The 24946-nt window shown below is 39.3% G+C and overlaps 1 protein-coding gene across 12 annotated transcripts in view; it reads right to left on the minus strand.

Moving 5' to 3' along the window:
• The window catches only part of LOC124860035 (collagen alpha-1(XXIII) chain-like), a 195979-nt gene that overhangs the window by 47151 nt on the left and 123882 nt on the right, over positions 1-24946 (minus strand). For 10 of the 12 annotated variants that reach the window (XM_047352991.1, XM_047352988.1, XM_047352994.1 and 7 more), the window contains exon 3: positions 3384-3428. In XM_047352991.1, coding sequence (XP_047208947.1) covers positions 3384-3428 — 45 coding nt within the window. Of the gene's footprint in view, positions 1-3383; positions 3429-3607; positions 3652-24946 lie in introns of those variants that run through there. The other 2 variants (XM_047352999.1, XM_047352998.1) reach the window with 2 other exon arrangements.

Below are 24946 nucleotides of genomic sequence, written 5' to 3' on the forward strand. Positions count from 1 at the left end.
GTTGATGGCTCTAATAAACCACATAAACTTCTACAAAGTTAGTGTATTATTATGCCAATGAAGGTATTGTTTTAAAAAAATATATAACATTAGGTATCTAGACCAGATTTTACCCCTAAGGATGCTTATTTATTTGATCGTCAACACAATCACAGGGAATTAACTGATTCGGAGCTCATAAGCTTTAGCCCAACAGTAAAAATCAACATAAACGCATGTAATATCGAGAGCAGGAGGAAAGGTGCAAAATTAGTACTTTTTCATTACAATTTAAATACACTTTAGCTCTAACAGAATCCATGGGAGCAGCAAAGTTTACTAATGCAGTTAACATAAATGTAAACTTTTGAAGAAAATAAAGGATATAAAAAAACTCAGATTTAAAAGGGCGAATAAAGATGTGTTGGAGTTTACAAGCCATGAGGACAATGTCATCATGCCTACAATGTCTTGCAAAAGTATTCACACCTTCTCCAAATTGTCATTTACAAACAAGAAACTTCACTGTATTTTATTTAGATTTTGTGTGTTAGATGACACAAAGTAGCAAATAATCGAGAAATGAAAAGAACATTGTAATAAATGAAAACGTGAAAGGTGAGGTACCCTCAGTCTTCTAGGGTTAATGTTTTTCTGTGGTGTGTCTTTTGGGGTTTCAGGTTTTCTTACACTGTTGGCCTGTAGGCATCTAGATCCATCAACTCTGACCAGATTCACTGTTCCTGCTGAAGAAAATCCCCACAATCCCCACAGCATGATGCTGCCACTACCATGTCTCATTGTAAGGCTTGTGTGTTCAGGTTGATGACAGATTTCCTCCACACACACTATTATGCATGTAGGACAAAAAGTTTGTTTTTGGTCTCATCTGACCAGACCAGCTTCTTCTACATGTTTGCAGTTTCACCAACAGGGCTTGTGCCAAACTGCAAACTGGACTTCTCCAGTGTTTCTTTCAACAACTACCATAAAGGCCAGATTTGTAAAGTGCACATCTAACAGCTGTTCTGCCAGTGAGCTCTTGGATGCTTTTCTGCTTATAGCGCTCTCTTTGCCCAGCCTTTTAGTTTAGGCGGCCATGTCACGGTAGGTTTGCAGTTGTGACTCTTTCCAATTTCAAATGATGAATTTAAACAGAACTCTGAGATGTTGAACGCTTGCGATATTGTTTTATAACCTAACACTGCTTTAAACTTCTTCACAAATGTATCCTTGACCTGTGTGGTGGTTTCATTGGCCTTCATGACGCCGTTTCTTTACTAATGTTCTCCTATAAACTTGGTGCTAGATTTTATTTAGAGATATCAGAGTAAAGGGTGCTTAATAGAAATGCAGGTCACATTTTCAGATTTCTATTTAAAAAAATAAAAACATACATAATTTTCCCTCCCACGTCAGATCTAATCAGTACTTTGTGTAAATCTATTACCTAAAAGGCCAATAAAATACATTAAAGTTAATGGTTAAATGGTCAAAATACGTGAAAAGAGGTATAAACACTTTCGCAAGGCACTGTAGCTGTGTCTAGACGGTTTGACAAAGACCTCCAGAGTCAGACAGCAAGGTAAACACAAACACACACACACACACACACACACACACTGGTTAAAGAGCCACACAGCTAGAGCAGCGTTGAGACAGGTGTTAGTGTGTGTGTGTGCAGAATAAAGAGACAGGAGAGAAAGAAAGTATGTAAAGCAAGAGTGAAAAGCATCAGGGAAAGCTAGAGCAGGACACCAAGTGACAAGCGCGGATTTAAAATGCCTAATTAATCCGTCTGAACTCTCCTGTTTTTCACGTTTGAGATATCTGTTTCTTATCCGCACTCTCATTTGTTTTCCTTTTTACTTCCTGCCAGAAAAACCTTCTGGTCTTGTAAAAAAGATGTTTGACTGTCGTTGGAGAGAGGATGGTGCAACAGCCTCTCTATAGTGGCAACCCGCATACTTTAACTGTTAACTTTAACAGTTAAAGTTAACAGTTAACAGGCAAAAACTCGAAAACACAAGACAGGACCTAAACAAAACCACACACAGATTCAGCAGAAACAGAACGGCTTTTGACAAAATGTACTAAATCCTCCTGCGAAACACCAAGCAGATGGTAAGCGTCTGATTTTGTAATAAACTAAGATGACTAAGACATCATCTAACAATAAACAGTAAATTAAAGTTTAGGAAAGTTCTGATGACGTTCTGTACTTTTCCTGCCAGCAGTTTCAACAAGCTGGCCTGGATCATTCTAAGAGAAACATTAATCCTGTTGTGAATGCTCGCTGCTACTCCACAACTTGCAGCTGAAAACAGTCCATGACAAATTAAAATCTTGTTTTAGAAGCCATTTCCAAAAATAACCGTGTCCAGCTGTTTTGAGAAAACTACCATGGTTTTGTGTTTTTACATTTAAAAAGGGAAACAAGACGAATGCATTATTATGGTTGCCTCATGAGAAGAGCGGTTTTACAGCAAAACAACTGAAAACAACATTTGACTTATTATGTAGATGTTTGGGGGGATGTATGTAAAACGTACACTAAATCCAGTTCTGTTTTGCCAAAAGGAGCTGTAAGAATTATCAGTAGAAAACGGTACAGAGATCCAAGGAATCCACTATTTCTGAACATAAAATTTTATGAAATTTTGTGGCTGTTTAAAATAGATGTTACTAGTAAATTATTAGTACATTAGCGAAAAGATTTTTTTTAAAGAAATTGTATTTACAATTTGAAAGGATCAGAGATTTTTAAGAAACCTAAAGTCAGAACTAGTCTGATGAAACGTTTCATTTCTGTTTCTGGAATTAATCTGTAGAATAATCCGTCTAAACAATCCAAAAGAGACTCAATGTTTATATTTAAGAAAATAATCAAGTATATTATGCTGTCAAGATATAATAAAATATATTGACGGTAGGGGGCTGTGTTATTATAAAATATTATATTTACAGCTATGCTCCTGCAGATTGGGATAAAATGATCTTATTCTGTTTTTCTGTTTTTGGAGCCTTCACTTCCTGAAAGACATTTACAATCAGGATGAGTCAAACTTGCAGAACATCTGTCGGACACAAACGAAACGATAATGTTGAGTAGCGATGTTGGCAAGCTAGACTCATTAGGGTCGATCTGCTGCAGCTTCTACTGCTCAGCGACATGGACAGACATCTGGGCAAAGTTACCGCAGGCACATGGTGGAAATTAACACGACACTAGGTCGCAACAAGGAGAACAAGCAGTACACCATCCTTTGACCTGACTCGTGGATCACTGCCTTTACCAGCCCTCAACATGAGCCCCTTAGCTCAACCAGAAAAAGAAAAAAGGTTTAATGGGAGAGGAAAGGAAGAGATATGAGGAAATAAAACGGGTGATGGTTTTCACTTACCAGGTTCCCCTCTTCTTCCGATCCGTCCACGTTTTCCTGGAGGCCCTGCGGAGACACAGAGAGAGGGTTAAGTCTCCTAAATCAGCTCCTCAGAGACGAGCAGAAAACAAACTTAGGATTTCATTAGTTTTGCGTTTAGTGATTCCAAAACCTATTAAAACATCTTTAAAAATAAAGTGCTGAAATTACAAGATAGGTTTTATTTAAAAAAAACTTTCACAGACTGGACCTGAGCCCGTTGCTTAACCCTGCCATGATGCAGTTTGAAACTCTGTCTTCCTGGTAGAAAGATTTCTGTTGCTGATGGAGGAGGGAAGCTGTGATAAATAGCAGGAGGGCTGCAAAGGGACGAGGAAATAAATGATTTACCCTTGAGCCAACGTCCCTCTCAGACCCCATGCTGCTGCAGGACCATAAATCATTTCTAAACAGATGCTAATGTGCAGCAATTTCTACCTTGTTACTTTGTAGAGTTAATGTTTTTTCAAGGTGCATTCACTTAGAGCCAGCTTTGTGAGAACTGTGTTCATGTGGCTGCATGAACACTGACCCCTGTGCTTACACAGGTGGATGCAAAACTGAGCTTTATTCCTGAACATACAGCATTAAAATGGGCTTAGTGCTGAAAGTGCAAGAATTTCAATAATCCTGATCTGGAAACAATGTCAGTTGGAATAACCATTAAACTAATAAAGATGCAGTACTTGCAGTTCAAATTACAGCTTTTAAATCTTGAGGGTCTCTTTTACATTTAATCTTAGCTGTGTTTATTTCATATTAAATTTGTCTGTATAGCAGTTGAAACGACCAGCATACAGAGGAGGAGCTAGAAACTGCGCAAACAAGTGAGAAATGAACTGAACATTGTCTTTTCTATAATTAGCAAAACAAACATGAGGACATTGAGGCTCAGTAGTGAAACTCATAGCATTATTCCGTCTGGCAGAACATAATCAGCTGAGTAAAAATTAGCTTTTAAAGAGTAAAACACAGTTGTGTCCAAAAAGCTAATGACAACATTGATGAGGACCTTGAAGAGCACCTTATAAAGACTTTAACTTATGTTTGGATACAAAACACTAAGAGTAAATAAAAGGCAACTTAGTCATGTCTGAGCTACTGCACCCTGTTGGCGGTCAGACGCCTCGGAGCTCCTCTGGTCCTTGGTCCCCAGAAGCAATCACACACTCTATCTAAAGACTCTTAAATGAATGACTCTCAACCAGTTTTTAACTTTTAGCTCTTTTAATCTAAATTAAGGCAGAGGAATGATTACAGAGATCAGCGCTGAGGCTCCCGTCTCGGACCGTTGCCGTCTGTTAGAGGATGACGAAGAGCCTCGATAGAAGGTCACATGTACAGGTCCTTCTCAAAATATTAGCATATTGTGATAAAGTTCATTATTTTCCATAATGTAATGATGAAAATTTAACATTCATATATTTTAGATTCATTGCACACTAACTGAAATATTTCAGGTCTTTTATTGTCTTAATACGGATGATTTTGGCATACAGCTCAAGAAAACCCAAAATTTCTATCTCACAAAATTAGCATATTTCATCCGACCAATAAAAGAAAAGTGTTTTTAATACAAAAAACGTCAACCTTCAAATAATCATGTACAGTTATGCACTCAATACTTGGTCGGGAATCCTTTTGCAGAAATGACTGCTTCAATGCGGCGTGGCAGGGAGGCAATTAGCCTGTGGCACTGCTGAGGTCTTATAGAGGCCCAGGATGCTTCGATAGCGGCCTTTAGCTCATCCAGAGTGTTGGGTCTTGAGTCTCTCAACGTTCTCTTCACAATATCCCACAGATTCTCTATGGGGTTCAGGTCAGGAGAGTTGGCAGGCCAATTGAGCACAGTGATACCATGGTCAGTAAACCATTTACCAGTGGTTTTGGCACTGTGAGCAGGTGCCAGGTCGTGCTGAAAAATGAAATCTTCATCTCCATAAAGCTTTTCAGCAGATGGAAGCATGAAGTGCTCCAAAATCTCCTGATAGCTAGCTGCATTGACCCTGCCCTTGATAAAACACAGTGGACCAACACCAGCAGCTGACACGGCACCCCAGACCATCACTGACTGTGGGTACTTGACACTGGACTTCTGGCATTTTGGCATTTCCTTCTCCCCAGTCTTCCTCTAGACTCTGGCACCTTGATTTCCGAATGACATGCAGAATTTGCTTTCATCCAAAAAAAGTACTTTGGACCACTGAGCAACAGTCCAGTGCTGCTTCTCTGTAGCCCAGGTCTGGGGAATGCGGCACCTGTAGCCCATTTCCTGCACACGCCTGTGCACGGTGGCTCTGGATGTTTCTACTCCAGACTCAGTCCACTGCTTCCACAGGTCCCCCAAGGTCTGGAATCAGCCCTTCTCCACAATCTTCCTCAGGGTCCGGTCACCTCTTCTCGTTGTGCAGCGTTTTCTGCCACACTTTTTCCTTCCCACAGACTTCCCACTGAGGTGCCTTGATACAGCACTCTGGGAACAGCCTATTTGTTCAGAAATTTCTTTCTGTGTCTTACCCTCTTGCTTGAGGGTGTCAATAGTGGCCTTCTGGACAGCAGTCAGGTCGGCAGTCTTACCCATGATTGGGGTTTTGAGTGATGAACCAGTCTGGGAGTTTTAAAGGCCTCAGGAATCTTTTGCAGGTGTTTAGAGTTAACTCGTTGATTCAGATGATTAGGTTCATAGCTCGTTTAGAGACCCTTTTAATGATATGCTAATTTTGTGAGATAGGAATTTTGGGTTTTCATGAGCTGTATGCCAAAATTATCCGTATTAAGACAATAAAAGACCTGAAATATTTCAGTTAGTGTGCAATGAATCTAAAATATATGAATGTTAAATTTTCATCATGACATTATGGAAAATAATGAACTTTATCACAATATGCTAATTTTTTGAGAAGGACCTGTAGTTTTATATCTGGCACTCCAATGCAATGGATGTGTTCTCCCTCAGTGATTCTCAGTAGATTATGTGTCACCATTGTGGTGTCTATCTGTTAGGTTGTGTAGTAGCGGGTGTCCATATTTAATCTAAGTGTGCTGTAGGTTTCTAATCAAACCAGTTATACCGGTTGCTCCACTATCAACCCCAGTGCCCCAGCCTCAGGTCATTCATTACAACCCTTGGGCCGTTTATCTTTGCAATGTGTGTTGATGAGCATTCTTATCATATTCTAACAAAAGGGAAACATTAGAACTTGTATTTTATATTACCATGGTATAAATGGGAAAACAGCTATGAGTCATATTAATAAAGGTTATTCCTAACAGTCATTTAGAAAAAAAATGCAAGACTTAATTAGCTTTCAAAATGATTTATTTGACAAATACCACATCTAGACATGCTCACTCACAGACAGCATGTGGCTGCATGAACACTGACCCCTGTGCTTACACAGGTGGATGCAAAACTGAGCTTTATTCCTGAACATACAGCATTAAAATGGGCTTAGTGCTGAAAGTGCAAGAATTTCAATAATCTTGATCTGGAAACAATGTCAGTTGGAATAACCATTAAACTAATAAAGATGCAGTACTTGCAGTTCAAATTACAGCTTTTAAATCTTGAGGGTCTCTTTTACATTTAATCTTAGCTGTGTTTATTTCATATTAAATTTGTCTGTATAGCAGTGGAGTTATGTAGGGATCCTTTAAAGAGGGCAACGAAGACATGTCACCCATTTTATGACTAGAAATCACAGTTTCATCCCTTCCTGCTTCCATGCTATACCAATAAAGTAACTATTTCACACCCATGTACTTAACCATTTTGTATAGGTTTATGTCTCTTGGTAGGTGGGCAATGTCATGATTAATACAGACCAATAATCATACAAATGCTAAAATCTTACATATAACTTAAAGAAGAGTTTATCTTATTCTCTATTTCCATTTATTTTGGTTCTGATCCTCTTTTGGGCCATCGGGAAACGAGACAGATTATGACTCCAAATCAAACCAAAAAAGTTCTGAGCTACCTCCTGTTGATACATTTTACTTATTGAAATCACATAACTAAATGTTTGTTCAGTACACTATAAGCAGAGTACAGAAAACTACTTTAAACAAGAAAAATACAAGAATATGTGGAAATATATGGGACTCGGACACCACAGTCCCACCATCTCCTTCTACCTCTGGAAAAGGACTGCTGTTATTTCATAGTGGTCTGTAAAATAAAGTCAACTGTGAGCCCAAGAATCAAGAGGAACTATCTTCAGCTCACCTCTCCATGGACTGAAACGCCTCTGAAACACTTCCATCTTCCTGTGCATTCATAATGAAATGGGAACCATACCAAATTCCTGACGCTAAGCACCTGTGGCTGCAGACATGTTTTCTCCATTGTCATTATTGGTGTTATCGTAGCAGCCTAATCATTTCCTGACTCTGCTAGCTATTTCAAAGAGCTCACTTATTCTCCTCCACCTTCTCCACTTTGCATCCACCTCTCCCACTTTAATCCTTCTTTTCTTCTTTTATGCAACACCGACGACCTATAAATAGTTTTGGAGCCACAGGATTAGGGAAGTTGCAGAGGAACAGCTAATGTAAACTCAAGATGATGATTAGCCAAGGCCGAATCCATCTTCTAATCCACAGTTTCCCACATTATGAACTTTGTTAATATTCTTTTTAATTATGTTTGCATGTTTACGCTTCCAGAAAACTTTTTGGGTTATATAACAAGTAGAGTGGACATGTGCATAACACAACTCTAACAGATTTACCTTTTTACCAGATCCAACCCTAAATCCCAGATGCCAACTAACCAACATTCTGCCTGCTGATGTTTCTATAACTGGCCTCTATAATTCATAATGGTGTTTACTTCCTTTACAGTGTAAATATTTTCTGTTGTAGCAGATGTCTCTGAACTATAGTTGGGGGGCGAGTTAGAGCACAAATAACGAAGAAAAATTATGTAATTTAAATAACAATTCCAGAAATAAAATAAAAACAGGGAATTACGTTTTAAGATCCAGGACTTTAGAAGAGGTACATTTGTCCGTCCCGCTTACAGATGTACTTAAAGTGCCAAACATCTGCAGGTATAGGCATCACAACATGTGGGTCAGCAGGCTACACCCTCTCTCCACATTTACTTGAGACTTTAACAGCGGTGGTCTGCATGCCGACAAGTTTGTCGCCAACTTCTGGAGGAGCAGGCATCGGATTGACCGAAATGTGGGAGTGTGATTAGTCCTGAGTGGCAGATTTGAGGTCAAATGAAAGTGGGTGATGACAAGCGGATGGAGGACTGAATCAGTTTGAGGGATTAATGTGAAAAACAGCTCAATTGCAGGCGTGGTTAAGATTCCTGTTCCCGAGGAGAGTGCTAAATGGTAAAATAAAGACTTATCAACCACACTGTTAGTTTTGCTTTTTATTTATCTTTAATTGGGCAATGCAGTTTATAAAACTGAGAAACAAGTCAAAGTCCTTATTTTTACTTTCTCTCTCTTTCTAGCTGCTGATTATTTTAAGTTCGTATACAGTTTACTACTCAATAGTAAAACTTTGCCTGATTTTGAGCAGATGTGTGAGATGTTATATAAGGAGACATTAGGGAATGGTAATTGCTTTACAGAATCACTGCTTTCTTGCTTTCACAAGCAAAAGTTGTACTTATGATAAACGTCTTTTTAATCGGCGTAGCATCATTCAGTCCAGATTTTACTTCTCTAAGTACTGCAGTTTTCAAGCAGGACCCCATCTGAGGTGGTCCTAATGTCAAAAACAGCAAAGTAATCACCTGTTTATGTGTCTAGAATAGAATAAAGGTTTGTATTGTAGCTTTTATTAAGTCTCTGCTCGGTATAGAATATCCCAGTTCAGGTTTAATCAGTCTAAGTATTTTACAGCTTGAAATACAGGTGATCAAATGGAAAGAAACTTTAAAATAGTCCTTCAGTTTTAGAGCAGAATAAGATACTGTGAATCATATGCCAACTTCACTATGGTGTCTTCAGCCTAAAAAATCCCTAAAATCATCCTTTTTTGAGTTTTCACATGTATAGTTTGAGCTGCACAACATCCGGAAAATATGTAATTGTGATACTATTGTTGAAACTTGTGCTGATAATGTTGATTATCATTAACCCACATTGTGTTGACTCTTCTCTTTACCCTTACACAATGTACGCACCGCTCTGTGTGAGTTTTACTATTTCAGCCACTCAACACATGTATCAGGCATGGACATTAAGGCCAGTTAGAGTCCATTCAACTGGCCATATATACTACTGATATGCAGAGTCTGAATGCATTTGAAACATAATATCCTACCATATAGGTTGTACATATTGCACAGACGTATAATGCAATGTTACTGCGATGCAATCTATTCTGGAACAAAGGTTTACCACATCATAGTTTGTATTTTAAAAAGTGTTGCTTCAGTGTGAAGTAATTCAGTTCAGGTTTTACTATTTAAAGTATTTTACATATTGAACTACTAATGGGAAGCTTCAAATGGGATGCCAGCTTCATTGTCGTTATTTTTTCCGCAGCTTACAAATTGTTTCTGGCTTGCCAATCACTCTTGTAATGTTTTTTATGTTCATCAGGTGCCCAAAGTGCTGTCGCAAAAGTTAAAAAGGTTGGAGGCTTCTTCTTTACTAATTTGCCCCAAATGAAGTCACACAGATGGCAACTGCACAGGGCTTTGTGAGAAAGACTTACTCTAGATATGAAAATTGTGAAGTTGTACCATCTCCAGACCTTCTGGGTATTAAATGACAAACAAATGTGCAAGTAGAGCTGATGTAATTACACACTCATTTCTTAACTTGTGAACAATAGTGCAAAATTCTGTCAAAAATAACAAATTAATCTCAGAACACAAATGCTAGTCAGCTGACCTTAGAGGTTGTGGAGGAGAGTACAGGTGAAGAAAGTTCATTATTAAGAAACAAATAAAATATTTTTAAATGCATTGTTAAACACACAGGGAGCCAGTGAAGAGCAACCAGCACAGGAGTCTTGCGTTCTCATTTGTATGATCGCGTTAGAAGAGAAGCAGCTACATTTAGGACAAGCTGAAGGTGAGAGAAGGCAGCCTGTCTTAACCCTGAAATAAAGCCTGTTACAATAATCAAGGCATGTGGTAACAAAGGCGTGAACAATTTTTTCAAAATCCTGCCTGGACAAAAGGGTAGCAGCTGAAAAAAGCTTGTTTTTACCCACCGGGATCTGGTAGCAGATCCAGAGGGAAAAGAAGGGGTTCTAGTACAAATCCCTGAGGTACCCCATAGCCAAAGGAAACTGTAGGCGACAGAAATTCATTTATGATGACAAAAAGAGTTCTTTCAATCAAGCAAGACCGAAACCACTCCAAGGCTGCACCTTTAATACCAACACAATGTTCAAATTCATGAAATACAAATGCCATGAACCACTGTGTCAGAGGCAGCTACAAGGCCTAAAAGCACAAGGACAACATAAATACCAGCATCAGTAGCTAAAAATATAAAGAGCAAATTGCATGCTGTGATGCTTTTTAAAACCAGACGGAAACACCTCAGGAATACAATGTCTTTCCGAAAAATGAACTTAACAGTGTAAAAATAACTTTCTCCGGTATTTTTGAGACGAGGGGAAGTTTGAAAATTGGACTAAAAAGTGAAAAAATAAATACTGACCAACACCTGTTTTACTAATCACAGGTTGCACAACAGCATGCTTTAAAACCCCAGAGAGCACACTAGTGACAGTAGGCCAGGACAGAAGTTCCAAAAATGTTAAAAACATCTTTAAAAAGGCGAGGGACAATAGGATCACTGCAGGAAACCAGACGGTCTCCCAGGTTTAATGCCTAAAAGGTTTTGCTTGTATTTAAGTGCACTGTCACTGTCACTGTCACAGGTGGTGAGAACATGTATATTAACAAAATAAATCTGTCATTTCTGATGACCAGAACTGGAAAACTCGCAATTTGAAAAATCAAAAACGCAATATTTTTCTGACCAGTGAATGCACCATATCTAAGCAATACCAGGCTACAGTAACAACAACACTCCAGTGTGAACATTCTTACGGCAGGAAGATTAAGACAATTAGCCACTTTTTGTATTAGTACATCAGCGAAGGTCAGAGGAACAGGAATATAAGGAGCTGTTTAAAAGGAAAGGATTTTCTACGATATTTAGAGACTAGCTTTACACTGACTACACTCTATCATCCGCTTATGGCAGGAAAACTAGTAAGTAATATTCTGAATGCTGTTCAAATTGGCAACAAAAAATCAAGAGCACAAAATCAGAAAGTTACGAAGGAAAACTTAATGTGAAACATAGCTTTCTCAAGCACTCTCTGCTAAACACATGAACAGCTCCTTGGGAAAAGGATGCCAACATCCTATTCACACAATGAACTCCATCTGAACTGTAATGTAGATGCATGTGTGTCTGTACGTGTGTTTATAGGTTGGCCTGAGGCACTGTATCTCAGGCTCCACATATAGCTCCTCCCCATATATAAGGGCCCAACATCAGCCAGTCCAAGGTCTGACAAAGAGGGACCCATGAGCAGGCAGACCCACCTTCTTGGACTTTTTATGTGTGTGAGAAAATCTCTGTGAGAAAACCAGAGGCAAAAACAAATGTTTTGGGTAAACTAATCAAAACGGAACAACAAAAATGCTAGACACACTTTCTATAAAGACAAGCTATTAAACCCCGACAACTATCTTATGCCATCTGTCGTCTCCACCCAACAAAAGCCACTCACCGTTGTTGTGCGTTATATGTTTCCAGCCATAGCTTGACTTGATTTAGCTACTGTGACTTTTCTTGCAAATTAAGTGTTTTCAGGGAACAAAGCATCTGGGATCCAGGAAGCGACACCCCAACCTCCTTCTTTAAGGCCCCATTTTGTTTAATGCAACAACTGGGAGCAATAAGGAGTGAGCTGAAAATAGGAAAATGTGATACTTTGAATCCCCAACCACAGGACTTACAGTACAGACCAAAGGTTTGGACACACCTTCTCATTCAAAGAGTTGTCTTTATTTTCATGACTATGAATATTGTAGATTCACACTGAAGGCATCAAAACTATGAATTAACACATGTGGAATTATATACTGACCAAAAAAGTGTGAAACAACTGAAAATATGTCTTATATTCTTGGTTCTTCAAAGTAGCCACCTTTTACTTTGATTACTGCTCTGCACACTCTTGGCATTCTGTTGATGAGCTTCAAGAGGTAGTCACCTGAAATGGTTTTCCAACAGTCTTGAAGGAGTTCCCAGAGATGCTTAGCACTTGTTGGCCCTTTTGCCTTCACTCTGCGTTCCAGCTCACCCCAAACCATCTCGATTGGGTCCAGGTCCGGTGACTGTGGAGGCCAGGTCATCTGGCGCAGCACCCCATCACTCTCCTTCTTGGTCAAATAGCCCTTACACAGCCTGGAGGTGTGTTTGGGGTCATTGTCCTGTTGAAAAATAAATGATGGTCCAACTAAACGCAAACCGGATGGAATAGCATGGCGCTGCAAGATGCTGTGGTAGCCATGCTGGTTCAGTATGCCTTCAATTTTGAATAAATCCCCAACAGTGTCACCAGCAAAGCACCCCCACACCTCCTCCTCCATGCTTCACGGTGGGAACCAGGCATGTAGAGTCCATCCATTCACCTCGTCTGCGCCGCACAAAGACACGGTGGTTGGAACCAAAGATCTCAAACTTTGACTCATTAGACCAAAGCACAGATTTCCATTGGTCTAATGTCCATTCCTTGTGTTCTTTAGCCCAAACAAGTCTCTTCTGCTTGTTGCCTGTCCTCAGCAGTGGTTTCCTAGCAGCTATTTTACCATGAAGGCCTGATTCACACAGTCTCCTCTTAACAGTTGTTCTAGAGATGTGTCTGCTGCTAGAACTCTGTGTGGCATTGACCTGTTCTCTAATCTGAGCTGCTGTTAACCTGCGATTTCTGAGGCTGGTGACTCGGATGAACTTATCGTCCGCAGCAGAGGTGACTCTTTGTCTTCCTTTCCTGGGACAGTCCTCATATGAGCCAGTTTCTTTGTAGCGCTTGATGGTTTTTGCGACTGCACTTGGGGACACTTTCAAAGTTTTCCTAATTGTTCGGACTGACTGACCTTCATTTCTTAAAGTAATGATGGCCACTCGTTTTTCTTTACTTAGCTGCTTTTTTGCGGAGCAGTAATCAAAGCAAAAGGTGGCTACTTTGATGTGAGTGATGGGGTGCTGCGCCAGATGACCTGGCCTCCACAGTCACCGGACCTGGACCCAATCGAGATGGTTTGGGGTGAGCTGGAACGCAGAGTGAAGGCAAAAGGGCCAACAAGTGCTAAGCATCTCTGGGAACTCCTTCAAGACTGTTGGAAAACCATTTCAGGTGACTACCTCTTGAAGCTCATCAACAGAATGCAAAGAGTGTGCGGAGCAGTAATCAAAGCAAAATGTGGCTACTTTGAAGAACCTAGAATATAAGACATATTTTCAGTTGTTTCACACTTTTTGTTCAGTATATAATTCCACATGTGTTAATTCATAGTTTTGATGCCTTCAGTGTGAAGCTACAATATTCATAGTCATGAAAATAAGGAAAACTCTTTCAATGAGAAGGTGTGTCCAAACTTTTGGTCTGTACTGAACATCCATCTGTCCAACAACCTCCACCTCCTTCTAAAAACTACATACACACATATGTCCACGCTCCCACTCTTACTTGTTCCTGAATCCTCCTGTGACATATAAAAATCTAATTTGAGTGCAGGAAGAGGAGAATGGTAAGAGGAATTTGAAAGTAGTGAAGGTTGGCTTGTTGTTAGCTGGAGGGGATAGGTCTCTACAACACATGCTCGATCCCCATTTTGTTTCTTTGCATTTCTTCAAAATCCCAAGAGCAAATCTTCCTCCATTCCTCTTTAATTACAGTAACTAAAACGTCAGTTTTCCTCTATCAAAGCCACATTGTTTTCCATGTCTGCAGATCTTAACAGAAACAAATCTCACTCTTGAGTCCAGATTATCTATTCTAAACATGTAAACCTTTGTTTAAAATGGCTAAGAGACTTGTTTCCTGTATTTCTCCAAGAAATAATTTATTTGCTCATAAAGATTTGCTGTTAACTTATGTAAGATTGTATTATCGTGAGGATTCCCTCTCCGTCTGTTTGTCTCGTCGCTCTCGGCTGACAGCTGTTAAGCCTCTTATCCTGAAATAAAACAACTTCTGCCTGGCCATCTTCTGGATCTGTCGTCGTTTGCCTGCTCAGCCCTTTGTGTCCGGGTAAGATGGAGGACACATGCTGTGGAAGTAAACAGTGACAGAACGAGAAAGAGACAGCGGATGTGATTCACGTGGCGATGATTTGTTCTCCAGCTGCCCTGCATCTCCCACCGGGTCAGACGGGGTTCAGTGGCTCGGACGGATTTCTGTTCAGCCTCGTTGTGGGTAAAATCAGATGAGCAAAAATAAAGAGACAAGCCTCTCTACTGAACTCACAGGTCATATAAGTACCTTGGTTATTATGCATGACGGCAAAGAGGCACTTATGAATGTTTAAGATGACATTCCTGTAACAGACTGAGCACCAATTTCTAAATGAGAGAGTTTGAATCCTGTTTTATGCATTTTTGACTGTCATAGAAATGTAGTTTTCCTGACATACTCGGTCGAGGCGGAGTGGTAATGCCCTAAACTTGTGTGTTTATATGAGATTTTCTAATGCTGTCTATTACAATCTCAGTAGGTCTATATTTGGGTGAAACGTCGCCGTGGGAGGCTGCTTGCTACTGTGAGACCTCTGTTCTGATGTCTGGCAGGTTGTTTGTGTGACACCGAAACAGTAGGTATTGAATGACGTTAAACACATCATACAGAGTCCTGCAAAGTACAGTCATATTCCATAAATTAGAATATGTGTTTCGATAAGGCTTGTCTGTTAGATTAAAGTCAGATTAAGCAAGGACTAAAAATATTTTTCATTAAGTCGCCATTTCTGAATTAAAATGTTTTTTATTGGTCTGATGTAATATTCAAATCTTAAATGTCATGCTTTCATAAGCTAAAGGCCGAAAATCATCATGATTAAAGGCTAAGAAATAAGGGCTTAAAAGCATCAGAAAGAGCTAAATCTGACACGACTTCATCTGCGGACCAGAACACGTTTTGTCCTCTTAACTGCAGAAACAGAAGGTGCACAACTGACACCAGCTATGGCAGTGTCCTCAACACACCTCTGAAATAGGAGGTTCCACGTTTTGACCTGAGCTGTATAAAGTTATCTCCTAGCGCATCATCACTAACACAGTGACTTAACTGTGGCACAGTGGCATTCATTTAAACAACTACTGTATTATATACTTATAGTGAGCAATTCACAAATGTATCCTACTGTTAATTAATGAAAACTCTGCTTTCACGATGGACATAGGACACATTTTATTTTTCCTTCATTGATTAAGTTTGCGATGTTGCTGCAGCAATCTTCACAACCAAAAACAAAAATCTTTAATTCTGCCATACAAGATTGACCTCAGGTGACTCCTTTTGCAGCAGACGAGCACTGGCCCTACTTGAAGCAGTTTCCCAGCAAAGGAGCTCCTCATTCTATCTCTTATTCATGGTCAGCCAACCATCAGAAGAAGACCTTTTCAACCACATGTATCCTGCATCCAGGACAATGGTCTTTCAGTCATGATTTAAATCTCATAGCCATGTGAGAGTTGGATTGTAGATGGACTGGTGAAGCGAAATCTTTGCTCAGTGTTGGCTCAGCTTTGGCTCAGCACAGATGAGGCTCCCAATCCGTCTATCTACCTCCCGCTCCATCCTACCATCCCTTATTAACAATACACAAAGATATTTCATGCTTGATTATCTTGTCCTACTGCTTCAGTTTCTGCCATCCGGTCGTCTGAAAATATGTTTAGTAGGTGTTTGAATATTTTAACCACATGTTGGTACTTTTAGCCTTTTTTTCACTTTAGTTTCATTTTATTTCATATCTGATTATTGCACGTAGCTAGTCTTTTCTGTGTATTTATATTTTATTTGTTGTTTGTATATGCATCTAAAGTTGTATCTTGCTAGGTTTGTTTTTCTGCAGAGCGACTGCAGATTAAAAAAAGCCTTCTGGTTGATTGAGGCATTTTGAGCAATGCTATAAATGTACAAAGTCCCAGTCAAATAAACCTATTCTATTCTATTCTATTCTATTCTATTCTATTCTATTCTATTCTATTCTATTCTATTCTATTCTATTGAGGCAGAGAACCAGATTTAGAGGAACTGATTCATTTATATTTGATCCCCATGCTCCATTGCACAAGCTGGCAGCTCCAGTGCACACAGAAGGTTATGATCCTAAAGAAACCAACAGAACCATATCATCTGCAAAATAAAAAAACAAGACATGACAGTTCCCAAAGCAGACATCCGGCTGTCCAGGACTACTCCTTAATGTCCTGCCCATGAACACCAAAAACAGAATCTGTGACACTTAAAATAACTTAGCTTTATGAAAGCAACACTCCTCCTCTTGAATCCAAGGTCCAACAATTGGTCAGAGCCTTCTAGGACCCTAGGACAAGCTTTTTCCAGGAAGGCTGTGTAGTGTGATCCTTCATTGGTCAAAAAAACACTCTGAGGTCCCGTCTGCCACTCCACAGGTTTTGTCCTAGATATCCATGCTATATTGAAGAGGTGTGTCAACCCCACAATATCCAGAACTCTAGGTTGTTCTGGCATCTCATTAGGATGCCTCTTGTGTACCTCCCTTTAAAGGTTTTCTAAGAAGATCCCACTGGGCGGAGACCCAGGGACAGATGGAGAACTTGCTGGAGGGACTATATATCCTCTGTGGCCTAGGAATCCCTTAGGATTATCTTCTCTCTCAGAGCAGAGAGGGATGCCTGGGATTCCCTTCTGGACATAAAATTGGTAAATTGAAAGCTGACCTTTGATGCTTTTCCTAATAATTCATGCCTGAGACTTACCTCCATGACTCAATCTTGGATAAGGTGCATGCATGTAAAATAAAACACTTGACTGAAAATGTTGTTGATGACACATATACAGCCATATTAAATAACTTAGAATATTATCAAAATGTTTATTTATTTTGGTAACTCAATTCATAAAGTCAAACACATTATATAGATTAATTACACGTAGACTGATGTTTTCTATTGTTTATTTCTATTAATAATGATAATTTTCCGTTTACAGCTAACAGAAAACATAACATACAGGTCCTTCTCAAAATATTAGCATATTGTGATAAAGTTCATTATTTTCCATAATGTCATGATGAAAATTTAACATTCATATATTTTAGATTCATTGCACACTAACTGAAATATTTCAGGTATTTTATTGTCTTAATATGGATGATTGTGGCATACAGCTCATGAATCTCCTGATAGCTAGCTGCATTGACCCTGCCCTTGATAAAACACAGTGGACCAACACCAGCAGCTGACACGGCACCCCAGACCATCACTGACTGTGGGTACTTGACACTGGACTTCTGGCATTTTGGCATTTCCTTCTCCCCAGTCTTCCTCCAGACTCTGGCACCTTGATTTCCGAATGACATGCAGAATTTGCTTTCATCCGAAAAAAGTACTTTGGACCACTGAGCAACAGTCCATTGCTGCTTCTCTGTAGCCCAGGTCAGGCGCTTCTGCCGCTGTTTCTGGTTCAAAAGTGGCTTGACCTGGGGAATGCGGCACCTGTAGCCCATTTCCTGCACACGCCTGTGCACGGTGGCTCTGGATGTTTCTACTCCAGACTCAGTCCACTGCTTCCACAGGTCCCCCAAGGTCTGGAATCGGCCCTTCTCCACAATCTTCCTCAGGGTCCAGTCACCTCTTCTCGTGCAGCGTTTTCTGCCACACTTTTTCCTTCCCACAGACTTCCCACTGAGGTGCCTTGATACAGCACTCTGGGAACAGCCTATTCGTTCAGAAATTTCTTTCTGTGTCTTACCTTCTTGCTTGAGGGTGTCAATAGTGGCCTTCTGGACAGCAGTCAGGTCGGCAGTCTTACCCATGATTGGGGTTTTGAGTGATGAACCAGGCTGGGAGTTTTAAAGGCCTCAGGAATCTTTTGCAGGTGTTTAGAGTTAACTCGTTGATTCAGATGATTAGGTTCATAGCTCGTTTAGAGACCCTTTTAATGATATGCTAATTTTGTGAGATAGGAATTTTGGGTTTTCATGAGCTGTATGCCAAAATCATCCGTATTAAGACAATAAAAGACCTGAAATATTTCAGTTAGTGTGCAATGAATCTAAAATATATGAATGTTAAATTTTCATCATTACATTATGGAAAATAATGAACTTTATCACAATATGCTAATATTTTGAGAAGGACCTGTATAAGATTAGAATATTACATCAGACAAAGACAAAAATAACACAGAAATGTAGGCTTAATAAAATCTCACAAACGAGTCAAACGAGCCTCATTAGAATGCATATTCTAATTTATTGAATATGACTGCAGTATAATCTGTATGTAGGCAGCAAAGTTTTAAAGGTAGAAATCAGTAGTATTTATTTTGTGGCATGCTCTAAACAAAAGAAGCTTGTTAGATTTATTTGTCTCCTTCATCTGACTTAAATACAGTTAACTCTACAAGTAGAAAGAGCCCATTTATCTTCACCTTACTTAATTTCTTTTAAAATTTCGAACACTGTATATTTATGCATTTGCATATCGGTAAAAGCCATCTGATTCGGTCACGCTAAGGGCTGCCTGCTGAAATTCAAATGGGTGGCCGTGGTGTTGGACAAAAAGGCTTTTCAGTGCTATAAACTCAACATTATGTTCTCTGTACAGTCCGAGAAAGTCTCTAACAGTACAAAACAGTCAACAGCTTGTGTAACAGCAGTGAATTCTCTGTCAACACAGAAATGTTTAACACAACACAACGTTTTACATGAGGAAAGATCTACAGGTTAATTACTGCTGCAGTAATTTGTCATATAAAATGACCAAACTTTTTTTATTTGTTTGATTTAGCTTTATATTTCACTTGGATCTTTCCAATGTTATTTATGCTTGGTTTTCTTTTTGACACGTGAATTAATAGCTAGTCACTGACGTTTTACAGAAATCGGAGAACTGCTTTGAAATTTACATTTCCTGGTTCCAATTAGCCTTGGACTTTTGAGCGTTATTCCTCAATTTAAAATGTTGGGTAGAAGATTAATCAAAGTTAATGTAATGGAGAACCCTGCATTTGTTTGATGTAGGATGACTACAAAATGAACAAGGAAGGAGTTTTTCTTTTCCTGTAGGTCTTTATGTTTGTCTCTCATTTTCTAATATCAGTGTAACACAGCAATAGTCATTTTAAGTTTCCAGCTTCTCTGTTATACCAAAGTCAAAACCTTTCTTATTAAAAGTGAATTAAAAAAGGCGGATAGTATTTCAAATTTCCCAATAATCTTTTATTTACATTATTTATATGCTGCCTGGACTGAGGTTGAATAAGAACATGCTTATATGTTTCTAAGTTTCATAGTGTCTGAATTTGCCCTCATGTATCAAAAATACATAGTAAGTCTATGTGTACTAAGGTGCACGTGATATCCCAAAGAGGAGTCCTCAGTCATACATGTTTTTAACAGTGGATGATGTCAAATAAAATTACAATGATTGGTTTAAAAGGTGAGGTGGAATCTGCGGGTGAGACTGGTTGGTTATAAAAAAAGGTGGTGAGGACTGAAATCTGTGGAAATGTAACTTTTCGGTTGTTTTTTTTTTGTTATTTAGATAGTTTGTGGATGCAATAACAGTTATCATTATACAGATAATTTGTTGTCATATAAGGCTCAGAGCTTGTGTCAGAGTAAGCACCTAGTAATTTGGGTCAAACTGTTTCATGCACAGCCCAGCTGACTGCTGTTTGACCTCCTTCTCCAGTGTTCACCTCACTGCAGCAATTCACACCATCCCCCACTTTACAAGACAATTTTTTCCACCCTGACAATCCCTCCGTTTACGCATTTTAAGGCGTGAACAACAACATGTTATTAGTGAGCATTAAATGATACAACTAAAAAGATGTAAAATATTGTATTTGTTTCAAAAACCTGCACACTGGAGTAGCATTAAAACTCACATCCTGCACCAGATCTCAGATTATGTACACAAGTAAATATCGGTGTAGAATTGGGGTGCTCCAGAGAAAATTAGGCTGTGTTATAGAATAACCTGTAGCGCAAAACGATATTTACCAGCACTAAATTTCCTGGTTATTGTGGGTTATATTTTATTAGTGATTTTTTCATCTTTTTTTTCAGTTTCAGTTTTTCAGTTTCAGTTTGCTATGAAAATTGCAGAGGCTGATTGCATCAATATGCCAGCGGCTACGCAGTCACTGTCACTGCAGTAGCCTAAATATTACAGGAGAATTAAGCTAAAAACAAGAAATATTTGTAGACAGTTGGGACTGAGTTCAAGACTTCTCATGAGGGTACTTATGCTAATGTTACTGTAGGAATCTGAACTATGAGATTAATTTCTACCTGTTTAAGTAAAATAATAACTACCACCAGATCAGGAATAGCATCATAGGAGATTCAAACAGTCAATGGCTGTGGATCTCTCGTGTCGTGTGTAACACTGAACAGGAAGCAACAGTTTTCCTGAATTGAAGAGGGTTTTTCAGCAGGCCAATGAGTGGCTGTTAAGTCAATTTTACCTTTCAATAATGTTATTATGAAGCTATGCCAAAATGTATAACTGCATTTAAGAAGGGGAATTTGGCACCCAAAAGCCAGAACAGTGCAGGTAGGTCTACTCTGGGGTTTATGGATACCAGAGCCTTTGAGAGAAGCATGTATTTGGAGCTGGGTCTCTTTATAGAGTTACTTTCGGACTATTGAAGCAGAGATGGGTCCACCTTGTATCCGCTGGAGAAACTCTGCTGTCCGTGCCCAAGGAAGTTTGTGGAACTGTATGTAAATAATGACTGTTTCCAGCCGCCTGATTTATCAAGACCTGACTGTCACAGGCCAGTAGATGCGTAGTTTATAAATCATATGGAGTTTATTCTATCTATTCTATTTCTGTGCCCAAACCTACCAGGTTGATCACCTATCAGGTGATGTTAGAGGTGTGGCATTGTGGATAAATCCATCTCTTCACTTACAAGATTAATGGATTTGTGTTCTGTTTTAAGCAAATAAACAAACTAAACCGAACTGTGTTTTTCTTTGTTGGAGTTGGTTTCATCAGGCTCTTTTTATTTTTTCATTTGCAGGGATTTTAACCGCAGATGCTGGAATTTTTGTACCCAAGAGGACATTAAGCAAACAGACTCACACGCACAAGAAAATCCTGGTTTCTTTGCACACTCATCTACAGTCTAGGTTTGGGCTTAGGAGGAGGTCCAACGTGTGTGATTTCAGGAGATCTTAGTTCGAGATTTTTCAGGGCACTTCAGGTTAATCGCCGCTTGTAGACGTGGGAACCAATGAGTCCCATGATGAATAGAGGTTGTTGCCTTCACTGGGGGGCGGCAACCATTGATGTGCATAGAGTAAAGAATAAGGGTTATGTTTGTGGATCAGATCAGATTGGAGGCCATTTGTTGATCTCCCAAGATTTGATGTGCGAAACCCACACATGCATGGCTAAAACGACATCCGCCCAAACATTAAGACAATGCACCTTTAACATTCAGTGCTTCATTTAGTCATTTAAGGCCTTTTAATGTGATAAACTTCGTGTAGAGGAATGGTAAGGTGACCGGGGGTATTGTGAAGTGATTGTTTCATTCAGGGCCAGACTGTGGGGGTTGAGCGTTGGTCTGAGACGGGGGATAAAATCCTCTTTCATCTTTGTGTGCTTTATTCATTCATAAAATGTGGTTTTAGTTTGATGTTCTGGAACACGTTAGAGCGAAACCCGGAGAGCTGGGGATGGGAAGAGCCTTCAACTAAAAAGGGACACAGAGAAAAGTACAATAATCACCATGACTCTAAACTGCAGTATAGATATGTGTGGCTGTTAAATAAGACAATGTGTGGACAATGCTTGAGAAAACATGGGGCAAATGTTCAAAAGGAAGCTTTAACCCAGATAAACTCCCTTGGAAAGAGTCCCACACTTTTCTCCTGGGTCTCAGTTCTTAAACTAAAATCTCTGTGCGATTTCAGCCAAGTTGAATCCAATTTAAATTTCTATCACTTCTATTTACAGGTATCTCACCCCTGGGTCTTTTAGCTCTCACCTTGGGCCAGCTCCTTGGTCTGGTTTTTTTTGCCTCTTTTTCTGGGACTTGGAACAGACAAACAAATTGACTGTAATTGGAAACCAAGGTGAGAGCAGAAAATCCCACAGCGGCCAACCACAACCAAGTGCTGCGTGATATCAGCTGGTTCCGGGGTAGATAACATGCTTGTGTCTGGCCGAGAATGATTGAGGTGAATGGAAATATGCTAACTGAGAGGTTAAAAGGCACTAACTACTTTATCCTGTTGTTGTGAAGGCTCCAGTGAGAAAAAGAGCAACGAAACAAGAACCCTGGATTCTTGAAGAATTATTACAATCACAAGATCTGAAAAACTACAAACAGACTGCGAGGATAAAGGGACTGTTTCGGGGTTTGTTCTGTTTTGAATGTGCTAATATGCACGTTGGCCTCTACTTTTAAATACATTTCTAATAGTTCTTTCAACAAGACCTAAAATATGCTAATTACTAAATTCATCTTCCACCATCACTCCTTTCTGTTCACTGAAACATTTGTTTCTTTCATGCCTTTAACATCTGTATTTTAACATTTTGTGATTGCAATACTAATAGTATCGCTTATGCTGTTTTTTTCTTTGTGTCCTTATTGTAAAGTCCTTTGAATTACCTTGTATATGGATGGTTTCATCCAAAGCACCTTTTCTCCTCAGCAATCTAAATAAATTTGCTTCCGATCTGAGAGCAATTACATACAAATCTGCCTTTCCATCATTAATTGACACAACTGATACAACAGAGGCCTTGTTACACTGACCAAACACTGAACAGTGTGAATATTTATGCAGGCGAGCTCTACAAACTGTTCATGTAACTCTTTTTTCTTGGTCCTGGTGAAATTGCATTTTTTAACACCATCCAAAGAAATCCAGTCAACAATAAGTATAACTGATGTACCTGAGCTCTTAACTATCCTGAACTCCTCAAAGGCCTTTTTTTAAGCTCACTCAGTTCACATGTCAATTTTTTGTATGCCTTACTTAGACTTGTGTACTTTGCATTTCCAGGTATATACAGTGGCTTTGCAAAAAACCTGAAGTGTACTGGTCCTTCTCAAAATATTAGCATATTGTGATAAAGTTCATTATTTTCCATAATGTAATGATGAAAATTTAACATTCATATATTTTAGATTCATTGCACACTAACTGAAATATTTCAGGTCTTTTATTGTCTTAATACGGATGATTTTGGCATACAGCTCATGAAAACCCAACATTCCTATCTCACAAAATTAGCATATTTCATCCGACCAATAAAATAAAAGTGTTTTTAATACAAAAAAGGTCAACCTTCAAATAATCATGTACAGTTATGCACTCAATACTTGGTCGGGAATCCTTTGGCAGAAATGACTGCTTCAATGCGGCGTGGCATGGAGGCAATCAGCCTGTGGCACTGCTGAGGTCTTATGGAGGCCCAGGATGCTTCGATAGCGGCCTTTAGCTCATCCAGAGTGTTGGGTCTTGAGTCTCTCAACGTTCTCTTCACAATATCCCACAGATTCTCTATGGGGTTCAGGTCAGGAGAGTTGGCAGGCCAATTGAGCACAGTGATACCATGGTCAGTAAACCATTTACCAGTGGTTTTGGCACTGTGAGCAGGTGCCAGGTCGTGCTGAAAAATGAAATCTTCATCTCCATAAAGCTTTTCAGCAGATGGAAGCATGAAGTGCTCCAAAATCTCCTGATAGCTAGCTGCATTGACCCTGCCCTTGATAAAACACAGTGGACCAACACCAGCAGCTCACACGGCACCCCACACCATCACTTTAAGACAATGAAGGACCTGAAATATTTTAGTTAGTGTGCAATGAATCTAAAATATATGAATGTTAAATTTTCATCATTACATTATGGAAAATAATGAACTTTATCACAATATGCTAATATTTTGAGAAGGACCTGTATATTCAGACGGTTCTGAGTCAATCTTTTGCAGAGGCACCTTTCATTACAGTTACAGCAGAAAGTCTTTTTGGGATATGTTTCAACAAGCATTTAGAAGCCAGAACGTTTGCATGATGTTTCTTTGCTAAATACCCCACAGCTTGTGTTCTCTAACAACTCTGAGGGCTTCACAGAGCAGCTGGATTTATTCTGAGGTTAAATTACACACAAGTTGACTCTATCTACTCATTATATGACTTATGAAGGTAGTTGGTTGCACTGGCTTTTAATTACAGATACTAAAGTAAAGGAGACTGGAAACAAGAGCACAAGATTTGTATTTATTTATATTTGTAAAAACAAATCTAAAATGCTGCATAATTTTCCTTTCCCTTCCTAATTATATGAA

The sequence above is a fragment of the Girardinichthys multiradiatus genome, chromosome 23 (assembly GCF_021462225.1).
Source record: "Girardinichthys multiradiatus isolate DD_20200921_A chromosome 23, DD_fGirMul_XY1, whole genome shotgun sequence".
Classification (NCBI taxonomy): Eukaryota; Metazoa; Chordata; class Actinopteri; order Cyprinodontiformes; family Goodeidae; genus Girardinichthys; species Girardinichthys multiradiatus.